General features: G+C 43.3%; 1 protein-coding gene across 6 annotated transcripts in view; it reads left to right on the top strand.

Annotated features, from left to right (window-relative positions):
• The window catches only part of LOC147320310 (glutamate receptor 1-like), a 109,363-nt gene that overhangs the window by 61,712 nt on the left and 34,830 nt on the right, over nucleotides 1-12,821 (top strand). For all 6 annotated transcript variants that reach the window (XR_015131242.1, XM_086308149.1, XM_086308148.1 and 3 more), the window contains exons 5-10: nucleotides 4,703-4,756; nucleotides 5,204-5,362; nucleotides 10,100-10,267; nucleotides 10,801-10,905; nucleotides 12,038-12,148; nucleotides 12,530-12,736. Coding sequence is in view for 5 of the 6 variants with exons in the window: in XM_086308149.1 (XP_086164275.1) it covers nucleotides 4,703-4,756; nucleotides 5,204-5,362; nucleotides 10,100-10,267; nucleotides 10,801-10,905; nucleotides 12,038-12,148; nucleotides 12,530-12,736 (804 nt within the window). In the remaining variant the exon portion in view is untranslated. The remainder of the gene's footprint in view (nucleotides 1-4,702; nucleotides 4,757-5,203; nucleotides 5,363-10,099; nucleotides 10,268-10,800; nucleotides 10,906-12,037; nucleotides 12,149-12,529; nucleotides 12,737-12,821) is intronic.

The raw sequence follows: 12,821 nt of genomic DNA, 5'->3' as shown, positions 1-12,821 counted from the left end.
CGCAGAAAGTAATAACCAGATGGCAGTCAAAGATTAATTAGATTAATCATGTATTAAATTTAATGACAGTTTCTGTTTGGAAGATTCAACAGATATCAGGCTTTAAAAAGCTCAACAACCTGTCTGCTGTTAGGAGAGGGAGCCGCAGGATTAGGTGCCACTCTGCATGACTAAAACTCACCACATAGCACAGCTTTTTTCCCCGAGACTCGGCACAGTTTTGGCTCGGCTCGGCTCAGCTTGGCACTGTTACTGTGCTTCTTTTCATCCCCTTGGCTCCCTCTGGGAAGCTGCTGTTGTCTGCCAGCTGTTAAGAGCCTATTAGAGCCAGTGTTAGTGCGACAGTAGAGTCTGAAGAGGCGTCGTCAGAGCACCACAGATAGGTGTGAACCTGAAGGTGGAAGGGTTCACGGTTAGGATTTCTTCAGTGACTTCTCAGCTGTCTTTGTTTTTGCTAACGCTGTGACTCACACACAGCTGCTGGTGTTGAAGAATTCAATTATGGGACTGGAAAAGAGCAGAATCGTCCCCAAATGATCTCCTAATGAGCCTCTTTAACATCGTTACAGCACTGACGACTGTTTGGTTCATTTGTGAGAAAAAAGTCCTGGGAAAGAGAAATTTGAATAATTTATATTTTAGGTTTAGTGTTCCTAAAATCGAAAAAAACAAAACTTTCTTTTTCCACAGGATTCCATATTATATCTTCTAATTTTCTAGCAACATTTACAAAGTATTTTATAGTCATAAATTTCACAGTACAAGTGTTTTCAGTGATAACCAGTACTCCTGTGTCACGGATCGTACCAACCAATAGCAGCACATAAGAGCACAAAGAGCGGGGGGGCGGGAAAGCTTATCCAGGGAGACTCCAGGAGGCCGGATTTGGCTGCGGTGCTCGGAGCTCCTGCCCACAGAGATATTCCAGCTTTTAGAAATAATTATGCTTTTTGGTTCTTTTATATAAAATAACCAAATGTGAAAATATTTCCCAGGTGACTCTTTCAGAATCTGTGGATTATTCTTTATATAACTTTAATAAATAAACACAATAATATATAAAACATTAACTTGAGGCATTTCATCTTCATACTGTAAAAACTTTCAGAGCTTCAGGCCTCAGCGTACCTGAGGTGGATTCAATTTGGTGCTTTCAAATGATTTTTTGGCATCTTTAAAGCCTCATAACTTGTTAATCACAGAAGATAGAAATATGAAACTGAAAAACACGTTTAAGATCTGTTAAAACCTGCAAACAAATCAATATTACATTATAAGGACAAAGATATCCCTCTAAATGTAATGTAGCAGACGGATTCTGCACAGTCATTTTCCTGGTACTATAGAAAGGCGGGCGTTATATACGAAGATCATCATCATTCACAGTCTGGTGACAGAAGCAGGCCCAGGTCCCAGCTGGCAGGATAAAAACTTCACTCTATCAGACTGGAAAAGTTCTCAAACAAGCACCGAAGGCTGGTATTTTAGAAAATGACTCACAGCTAGAACGTGAGCTTTTTATGTTCTGACTTGCTTCAAGCAGCTCTCTCTCTGACATGGTGATCGAGGTTTTACCTAAAATGGACTTTTTGAAGTTTCCTGCAGTGATTTATCAGAAAAGAAGTCAAAGACAACCGACATGTGTTCCTCTACTTCAGCGACGTTACACTAGTGCAGTTATGATACATCCCATAATACTGAAGCTCAGAGCTGGTTATAACACCAAGCACATTTTATATTAATCAGTCTGTTTTCAAAGGAGCTTGCAAAGAAAAGTGTCTGGACTTCTTTAAGTTGCTTGAAGACGTTTCACCTCTCATCCGAGAAGCTTCTTCAGTTCTAAGGTCAAATGGTGGAGAGTCCCAGATATAAACCTAGTGGGAGTAATATCTGGGACTCTCCACCATTTGACCTTAGAACTGAAGAAGCTTCTCGGATGAGAGGTGAAACATCTTCAAGCAACTTAAAGAAGTCCAGACACTTTTCTTTGCAAGCTCTGTAGACTACCATGACCTGGATGACTGAGAACCTTCAGAATCAGTCTGTTTATTTTTTACTAATTGTTCCCTCAAAGATAATAAATAACTCTGAGGGTATTGACATGATGCTTTATTATCCACAGGGATGATGATGATGATGATGATGCTGTTAATTGTGGTTGTATTTCTTTGTGTTTTCCTGTTAATTATTTCTCATTGGTTTTATGGAACGAGTGTTTTATAAACTCATCAGTCGTGAATGTCTGTGATGTCATGTGGATGGAAATCCTTATATGGTCATCTCTGATCCCAACCAGCTCCTCTTTGAGCTTTGTGTTTACGAGAGGCAGCCAATCAGTGTGAGATATATAAAGATTGCTTTGGGCTGTGATTCACGCAGAGCTACTCCGGCAGAGTAAAAGAACAAAACTATGAAGCAGGAAGTCAGTGGCTCGTGTCCTTATGTTGTTTTATAATCTTTTCATGCATACATGTTTATCACAGACCCCACAAACACAGAGTTGTTCTGTTTGAGCCTCTCGGTGTTCAGAGCAGCTGGATTTCGTGCTCAGTGTCTTCAGCTGCAGCTGCTTTACTGTCCAGATTTTGGTGGAACACTTTGATTTCAGAGAGACACTTCAAAATTCAGGAAGAAGGAACGTTTGGTATCAGCTGAGATCAGTTTGTAAGAGAGGAATGAAAGAGGGCAGCAGGAGAGAGACGAGAAGCCAAAGGTGCTCAGTGGGAACTCTGGCCAGAAACCAGCTGTCATTTGGGAAATTCCTCTTTCTGCTGAGCTCCAGCTGGCTGAACGAGACTCAAGTATCAGGTGGCTTGTTGGATCTGTGAAATGAAGCCATTGGCTTCAGCATCACCGTTTAGTTTGGCTGAAATGATCAGGTGGCGCTTGCTTTGGCTCAAATTGGTTCATTTAGTCCAGCTGGATGGGGTGAAAGTTTCCAGTGGATGACGTCGGTGACTTCAGATGGAAGACTGATTTTTACAGAAAGTTGATTCTAATCATGTGGACGCAGAGTTTTCAGTGGGAGAAACCAGTGACTGCAGCTGATACTGACGTGTCACATAACAACGACTGAAAACTCAACATCCAGATAAACAAAATCCATTTTCTTTCAGCTCCACGACGTGGCAAAAGTCAGGAGATCATAACGGTCCGACTGGGACTGATAAATCAATAAATGACAAGGTGATAAAAATAACAACAACAACAAAACACTGACAGCTTTCACAAGCTTGTGGTCCAGCTGTGGGCCCACTGCACCAGCACCCTGTAAATGACCGTAACTCGTGCTCGAGCTTTAGGGAGATCTTTGGTATCACAGTCGCACAAAACATGCAGAGTGTACTGCTGTCTGCACACAGACAGGGTCATATTATGTGAACTTTACAATAACATAATTCAAAAACCATTTTGGACATGAGAGAACAAACAAGTTACTCCTGAAAAATAATTTTTTAAGTCCAGACAGCCTGTATGTTATATCGTTATACCTGAGTAAAAACCAGTTAAAAATCATCTCAACTTCATACTAAGAAGTTATGAAGGTGTTCACTAATGTGCGTCCAGGTCAGGTGTGGTAATGTGTTGTGTTCCCAGTACAAAGCTGAGCAGTCAACGCTAACCTTCTTTACAACCGAGAAAAACTCTGAGCTGAGGCCATAAATCTAAACAGGCAGAAAAGCACTTTTCACTCCTACTAACTCAGGAAAATGTCATATTTTCTTCTCCTTTTTCCTCATCTAGTGATGGATTTTTCTGAACACTCGTATCATTTAAACTAAAGCAGCTCACACAGAAGGCTAAGTTAGCTCCTGCTCAGTTAACAGATGCATGTTTCTGCTAATCAGAGCAAAGTTCCAAGCAAAGCAAGGATAAACCTGGTGTGTTAGATAACTGCATTACAAAAGCTCCAGATATGGTCCACGGGTCCAGGTCAGGGACTCTAGTACAAGAGTTTAAACAGGTGAGACTATGGGGACTGTGGCCATAATAAAGGTTATCTTATCTTATCTTATCTTATCAGATGAACTGCAGGTTTTGGTGACAGTGTTGCTGTTGCTGTTCGATATTCAATTCTTTGACTGAGTAAAACTGCAACGTGCATCTTTCACTGTTTTGTACACATTTATTATAACAACTGTTAAGTGTTTGATCACAATATGAAAATTATTATCAGCTGAATGTGTTTGCTGTGAATGAACACCAAAAGAAACCAGAGGAATGAAGTGTTGGCTGGAAGCAAAAGGAGAGGAGGAGGTTTAAGAGGAGGGACGCTTCAGCAGCGTTCTCCTCCCTTCCTCCTCCAGAAGTGCCCAGTGATGCAGAGCAGCTGTTCGCGAACGCTCTTCGACTGCCGCTCATTAAAAGCCGGACCTGAGAGGAAGGCGTCAAACAACACCTGCTCCTCCTCTTCATAAACTTTCTCCTTTCTCTCCATCTTCCTTCCTTCCTGTCGTCTGTCAGTGGAGTCGTGAATCTGAGGAGAGCTTCTTGCTTTCTTTCCAGCTCCTCCTGATGGCAAAGATGGGCAATTAATTCCTCAAAGAGCAGCCGAGTCTTCCAATTAGCAGCTGTTTGAGAGGACACACACACACATGGCGATGATTGTGATGAATGTGTGATTGGTGCTTTTTATCATCATTAGAAACATCAGGAAAATGTAATTAGCATATCATTTACTGTGCCTCTCGCTCCTGCTCAGATTGCTGCTCAGAAGAGGAACTTGAAGAACTACCACTACATCCTTGCCAATCTGGTGAGTTCAGGCTCAGCTTCCCCACACACAGGGCTGAGGTTAAGGACGTATGCAGATGACTTTAACAGTTTGCACAAACTTTCCAGAGACGTGAAAGTGCTCCCTGTTGTCTGCATGTGGAGCTGTTTCCAAATAAACTGCAGCATTTCAGTTCATAAGTTTAAAGAGCTAGAAATTTCCAAATACATTTGGAAATATGCAGGCTTTCTTTTAACACTAAACTAAACTCGAAACACAGAGTAGTGCAAATAACTTCCAGACAATGATGTCATTTTTCATCACCAAAGTGTGCATGTCATTGTTTATCTATACCGAAGACAGGGTTTTATGGGATGCAGTGAAAGTTCAGGCAGTGAAACCTGTTGCTTTCCTTTGTGTGTGTGTGTGTGTGTGTGTGTGTGTGTGTGTGTGTGTGTGTGTGTGTGTGTGTGTGTGTGTGTGTGTTAGGGCTTCTTGGACCTGAACGTCACAGAATTTCAGAAGCTCGGACCGAACGTGACCGGCTTCCAACTGGTGAATCGGTCGGATCCCGCTGTGCAGAAGATCAATCAGAACTGGCTGGACTTCGACAACAAAGACCTCAAAGTGGCTCGCAGGAGGCTCAAGGTACACACACACACACACACACACACAAACACACACACACACACAGTGTTTTCATACTTTTTCTTTGTGAGGAAATCTGAATTGTATCCTCCCAGTATAAATGATCCTGACATTGTTGTTCTGACATTTTTTTACAGGTGTGATATAAATGGTCATTTGGGTTTGGGTTTTTTTGTTTTGTTTTTTTGCCTGTCCTGTTTGGATCTTTAGCCATCAGAATTGTTGTCTGAAGGTCAAGAAAGATGCCAAGTGGATTTACTTTACCGATTGGATCATCATGGCCATATTGGTCCATTATTTTTATTAAATACTTTATTTTAAGTATTTCTTTTATTTGATTCTCGGTTGTTATAGACGGGACAGACATGACTGGGGGATTGGACAGGGAGAAAGAATGAAAGAAAGAGAGGGAGAGAAAGAAAAATAGAGGAGGAGAGAGGAGACGGTGATAAAGGGGGAAGAAAGAAAAAACACCTGGATCACCTGTATGGAGATAAGAAAAAACAGAAGAGAAAACAAACAAAAAAGAGCAACATAATAAATACAACACCATCACAATAAACTAGCTAACAGTAGATACTGAATATTACATGTTATTGTGCAGCACACAAGATCGACAGCGCACAATGTGCTTTGAGGTAGCAGCCAAGAAAGGTGTAGTTTGTGTCTGTGTACACCTGTGTGGATCAGCACGCTTGTATTCCAAAGGTTTCTCCATGTAACGATCTGCTAGGGGGTCTGGGGAGTCATAGCCCCGTCCCCCAGGGCATGAAGCAGGTATGGAGGAGATCCAGGCCCCAGACATCCAGAGGCCCCAGAGTACGAGGACCCAAGGAGGACCACCAGGGGGGCAACTGTGCCACCCTCCTGGGAAGAGCTGAGGAGAGCCTCAAACGAAAGGTCAACCAGCAGCCACAGAGCAGAGGCCAGAGGGGGTTGCAGTGACGTGCCCGTGGGCTGTGCTGGCAGCCAGCAGGCCCAGAGGCCTGAGGGCACCCCACCCCCCGGAAGGGGCCTTGCCGGGCCACAGGCGCCAGGTCCCGCCAATCGGCCACCAGGAGTGAGTCAGTACATACATGAGTGCCCAGCCCCAGACACCAAGAACCACCAACACACCAACGTCTGAGGGCATCAGCCACTGGCAGGGGGAGTGTGGTGAGGGGAGATAGACCTCCGTACTTTGGAGAGCCTGAGATGTTCCCAGCGAGGTGGAGTGTAAGACCCAAGCTGACATATAGACACAGACCAACAGGTGCACGCGGACATAAACGTGTATTCCCACCCCCATATACACAAACAAATACTTTGCACTCACCCGATGTGGAGACAGACACAAATAGACACTGTACACACATTCACACTCCCCAAACATACTCTAAATCCCAGGTCCAGATACCCCTGCTCCCAGAGCACCTCCACCCAGCCCCCCAGCCCCGACGGCTAACAAAACGGGGGTGAGTGAAGACCCCATACCTCCCTCCGCTCGCTCATATGTAGTGTTGCTGCGTGCTGTTCTAACGTGCATTTAAAACACAGGAGGGCATGGTGCTTCCAGCCAGAGAGCAGCACGGCTCCTCCCGAAAACCCTTAATGTCTATATGCATTTAAAATTGAGGGTAGGGCACCAGCGCCAAAGGTGGGTTTGAATACAAAGACCATCCTCTGGACACTGTATAACGTGCCCACCCTCAAAGCCCTATATGTATGTGTTATGAGAATATGAGTAATGTCTAGGTGTCTAGGTTGCGGAATTAAATTGAGGCACAGGCAGCCAGAAGGGGACAGAAGGGGAGTACCTCCCCTGCACCCTGGTGAGACACCTGCACCCCAAGCCCTGCCTGTGTGTGGGTGTGGTGGAGCGGGAAGAGTGAGGCAGAGTGAGGCAGCTGAGGATGGGGAGGGAAGAAAAGGAGGGGCAAGCGGCCCCTCTCTGGGGCCAGCTCTCCCACTGACCCCAGTAGGCACCCCCACACTCTGGAATCCACCAGGGCAAGGGGGCCAAGGCCCATCCGGACCGGGGCCCACAGCAGCAGCACCACCCGGCCCCACAGAGTCCGGGGCAGCCCACCCGACCCCACCAGAGAGAAAACTGCACCCACCCCATCATCCAATCTTCTCCCAGACTACACAAGACAATAGACACTCAGGTTGAGTCATTCTCCACCTCTCCAATATCTCTCCCCCACCTGCAGAGTGAGCTCCTGTAGAGAGGAGACCTCCTGCAAAGATGTAACAGCCTCCCCACCAGTTAGAGAGCCCTCCAGTTGGGCAGATGCACCAGAGGTCCCCCGCACTGGGGCTGAGCCCCCATGCACCCACCCGCCCACCACCCTGGCGACACAACAACCAGGACCCAAGGCCCAGCCAGAGCCCCAGCCCGGGGGCAGAGCACCCCCAAACCCTCAAGCCTCCACGCCCATCCCGGACCCACCCTGGGGCAGCCAGGCTACCAGGCCAGTAACCAACGTCCGCCAGCACAGACCCTCTCGCCACCAGAGCCCCTAACCAGGTCATGGCCACAACCCCCGCGTTAGGCCCTCCTGGGAAAACGTCCCTAGAGAATCCCCAGACGCCCTAAGGCCTTCCCTACCCCCATATCAACCACACTAGAGAAGGCAGGACCAAACTATGACCCCCCCACCCCCACCCCCACTAGGTGATGAAGCCGATCAAAGGAGCCCAGAGGGATTGATCAAATGTGATGGCAGAGGCTGTCTCAAGACTAATGTGATCTATCAGAGGGTTTTTATATTTGCTAGAATTAAGATTATTTTTATTTTTCCAGTTAATGAGGACTGTTTTCTTGGCAATGCATAGGGCTGTAAAATCTTTTATTTTTGGCAAGACCATCATTTTTATAGCGGCGACCCTTCCCATGAGTGACATGGGTAGAGATTTCCATCTAGCTAGATCGCCTTCTACTGTCTTTAAAAGTGGGATGTGGTTTAATTTAGTTAATTCTGCAAGCTTAGGAGACATATTGATACCTAAATATTTAATATTTCCAGATTGCAGTCGGGTAGATGAAGAATTATAGAAGGAGCAAATACTCAGAAGAACTGTAGATTTTGACCAGTTAATTGAGTAATCTGAGACTCTTGAGAAAGAGTTTATCAATGCAGTTACCCCAGAGAGATTGGTTTGTGAGTTTTGGAGAAAAAGTAACACATCATCAGCATAGAGACTGATTTTATGTTCTACATTCTTACATTTTATGCCCGTACTTGTTGTAGCCTTTCTAATTGCTGCTGCTAGTGGCTCAATAAAAATTGCAAACAGTGAAGGGGAGAGTGGGCATCCCTGCCTGGTGCCCCTCAGGAGACAGAAGCTGGAGGATGTTTGGTCATTTGTTCTGACACAAGCTGTTGGGGAATTATATCATATTTTTAACCAGCTTATGAAAGAGTTTCCAAAACCAAATTTGTGTAAAGTTACAAATAGAAATTTCCAGTTAACTCTGTCAAATGCTTTTTCTGCATCAAGAGACAATATTATGGTTTCAATGTTTTTACTGCATGAGTAGTCTATTAAATTAAGTAATCTACATGTGTTTGTTGATGAGTGCCTACCTTTTATGAAACCAGTTTGGTCAGGATGAATTAAGAGGGGGGTTATTTTCTCTAATTTCTTTGAGAGAGCTTTGCAGATTATTTTAAGGTCTACATTTATAAGGGATATTGGACGATAGCTTGAAGGAAATAAAGGGTCTTTGCCTGGTTTTACTAAGAGACTAATATTTGCAGAGTTCATATTTGGTGGTAGTCTGCCAATTTCTTTGATTTCCTCCAACATTCTGTGAAAAACTGGTGCCAGAATCGTCCAGAATTCTTTGTAAAATTCTGCAGGAAAGCCGTCTGGACTTGGAGCCTTATATTGGGCATACTTATCAGAGCTTCCTGGAGTTCACCTGGCGTCAGTGGCGAATCCAGTGCCATTGCTTGGGTATCTAATAATTTTGGAAGAGTTACGTTGTCGAGAAATTGATCAATTTCGTTTGTAGATGGGGTTATTTGTGGTGTATTTAAAGTTTCATAGAAATCCCTAAAATTTTTGTTTAATTTTTTTAAGGTCATATATTGTATTCCCAGATAAATCTTTAACAGCTCATATAGTTGTTTTTTCTTTATTGATTTTTAACTGGTTAGCTAGAAATTGTCCGGATTTGTTACCGTGTTCAAAATTTTGGAACCAAAGTCTTTGTACTAACAATTGAGTCTTTTTATTAATAATTTCATTTCATTCTGGTTTTGTTTTGCGTATTTTGTTCAAAATTTCTTGATCTTGGTGGGACACATAGGCTTTTTCTAAGGATTTGATGTTTTTTTCTAATTCCTGAACATTTTTGTTTTCTTCTTTCTTCTTAAGTGATGAGAAAGAAATTATTTTAGCTCTCATCACAGCTTTCCCTGCTTCCCAGAGGACAGATAAATGGTCATTTGTAGCTGCACTTCAAGATCGTCACTCTCCTGAAGCAAAAGGAATTAACAGGCGTTGTTCAGGCTAAAGCAGCAGTGACACAAATACAAACTATCATTCACAGATACTTTTCCATCTGCCCCATTGCTTTTATTCCCACTTGTTTCTTCTATTCTACTTCTATTTTGAATCTATTTAAGGAAAGTACAAAAAAAACCACATTTCTGTGTATGTAAAGCAAAATCTTGTCTCATTGTGTCACCAATAAAACTGTGAACAGGATCAGGATTTTAACCACTTTCCTCCTGCCTGACCACTCAGTACACAGGAGCTCTGACCTATGATGGTGTCAGCGTCATGGCAACGGCATTCCAGAATCTGCGGAGGCAACGGATCGACATCTCTCGCCGGGGCAACGCAGGGGAGTGCCTGGCCAACCCGCCCGCTCCGTGGGGACAGGGCATCGATATCCAGAGAGCCCTGCAGCAGGTATGCATAAACAGCACACAGGCAGAACTGAGAGTGGGTCCAGAGGGAGCAGCTGCCACAGAAGCCCCACCCACCTGCTCTTCAAAGCTTGTGTTTGTGAAAAACAGCCAATCAGAAAAGTTAGTTTAAAGGGAGATAAATAAGGATTATTTTGAACTGTAAATCACGTATAGAAATATGGAGGTTGGAATGAGGAGAATACTCCCTCTTTAAAAACACCAATATTTTTAGGTCCTCTGAGAAAGTAAATATTAACTCCGAGCTGTTCTCAGATCCTCAGGCTGCTCCAGCAGCTCAGAGGAAATGAAAAATGAAAGTTTTGTCCTGAAATGTCCCAGAAATGTCCTAGTCTGTAGATCGAAAAACATGTCAGACAAACGGAGCGTGAAGCACTTTAAACACAGAGGAATTTAAAATCAATGTAAGTGTTAAAAGCAGAAATAACGGGCTCTCTCCATCAGTGCTGCCGAGCTCTTCTGGTTATGAAATCCTGCAGTTTTTCATTTTTGCTTTGCTTTTCTTTGTGTTGACAGGTTCGTCTGGAGGGGCTGACGGGTCACGTCCAGTTCGATGAGCGCGGACATCGAACCAACTACACTTTGACTGTGATGGAGCTCAGCCACATTGGACCCAGGAAGGTGCTGCTCCCGCCGCTTGTTGTTTTGTTCAGTTCAGGCGGGTTTTGTGTGGAATTGCACTCAGCAGGTTTTCACTGCATCAGCTCCTTCCAGTAATTAGCTCCCTCTCCTCAGATTAAAGCTGCGATAATCAGTGAAATCAGCCTCTGCTGCGTTTGTTTGCTGCGGAAATCTGCCAACTCTCAGTTTTCTATTAAATTCCGTCAAACAGTGCATCACACAACGACTTATCATTGTGATGAGCTGCTTAGTCCTGCTTACTTTGTGGTTTACAAGACATCAGAGTGGGATATTTTAAAGTTTGATGGGCGCTATGGAAGAAACCAATGCATAAATGTTTCCAATAATTGCCGGAGGCTCCTGGAACTTTATAGTGTACAACACCCAAAAGACACCAAATTGCACAAAACAACAGCAAATGGATGCAAAATTACAAAAAACAGTACTCAAACCTGATACAAACCAACACAAGCGATGCAAAGAAATAAATATAGTCATAATATAACAAAATTATAATTAAACAAAATGACTCAAAAGGCCCGTAAAACTTGAGCAAAATGCAGACATGAAATGTAAAAGTGAGTTCAGAGATGTGACTCATATTTTTTGTTGAGGAAGGAAACGCAAAAATGCAAATGTCTGTTTTCCCAACTCATACACACAAAATTCTCCCTGGGATTTCTTTTAGATTTCAACCCTCTGTTCTTTTAGCTCATGTTTCATATTTATCGTGACTGCTGCAAAGTACAGTTAACACAGCAGTGACAATGAAAGAGATTTTTTATTTAAATTAATTAAAAGCTTATTTAATTAAATAAAATAAATAAATAGCATTCATAATTAATTAAAAGAATATTATTTAATAAAGAAGAAACGATCCGTGCTGCTGTTTTACACATGAAGGTGATATCACACTAATGCTACCATCTGCTGTCACACTTTACTAAACTTTCTCAGGTGAAATGGGCCACAGTGTATTGAAGTGTCATAATAAACATGTAAATGAAAAACATTTTATTAATCACAAAATCAGCATAGCAAATACGTTAAATAAGCAGGAAGGTAAGCAGGAGGCTCAGTAATGATGACATAAGTACAGAGTTGTGGTCCAACGGTGCTGTTTTGTGTCCAGATCGGCTTCTGGAATGAGAAGAGAGGCTATGTGAACACTGCCATCTACAGGCCGATGCAGGAGGAGTTTTACAATGTGCAGAACAAAACCTACATCGTCACTACCATCCTGGTAAGTTTGGGAAGGCAAGATGATTAGTTCAAATATTTCACACAGTGCAGTAATATATTACTTGTTATGTTTGGAAAAAGTAAAGTATTTTGTGCAAATTAGGCAACGTTCTCACACACAGTCACAAATCTCTGACTGCTCCTGTTACCTGTTGAACTTCAGGCTCTGGCTGCTTGACTGCAGTCAGCATACACTCAACTTTAACATCACTCTGTAAAGATGTTTGCACAGACTTTATATCATCTTATCAGCTGTGGGTTTTTTTCATTTTCCTCAGAAAAGAAGAGGCACTTTTTACTAGAGAAGCACAATGTAAAATAATCTAAGTTAAACATACTCGAGTAGAGTGGCAGTGACATTCACACTTCTACCTCCTCACAGGAAGCTCCCTACATGATGCTAAAGAAGAACCACGAGCAGTTTTGGGGAAACGATAAATATGAAGGTTACTGTGCCGAGCTCGCCGCAGAGATCGCCAAACACGTCGGGTTCACGTACCGCCTTGAGCTAGTAGGTGACGGCAAGTACGGTGCCAGAGACGCTGAAACAAAGATGTGGAATGGCATGGTGGGAGAGCTGGTGTATGGGGTGAGTGTGAGCAGTGCTCATTTCCACAGTTAAAATGTTTCTTTTCCTTATTTTTATCTTATTTTTAACAAACCAACAGCACATT

Source organism: Aulonocara sp. 'chitande type north' Nkhata Bay, linkage group LG10, assembly GCF_057382095.1.
Source record: "Aulonocara sp. 'chitande type north' Nkhata Bay isolate Kocher_YH1m ecotype deep benthic linkage group LG10, A_spYH_male_GT1.1, whole genome shotgun sequence".
Taxonomy (NCBI): domain Eukaryota; kingdom Metazoa; phylum Chordata; class Actinopteri; order Cichliformes; family Cichlidae; genus Aulonocara; species Aulonocara sp. 'chitande type north' Nkhata Bay.
This window is presented reverse-complemented; position numbering and strand designations above follow the sequence as displayed.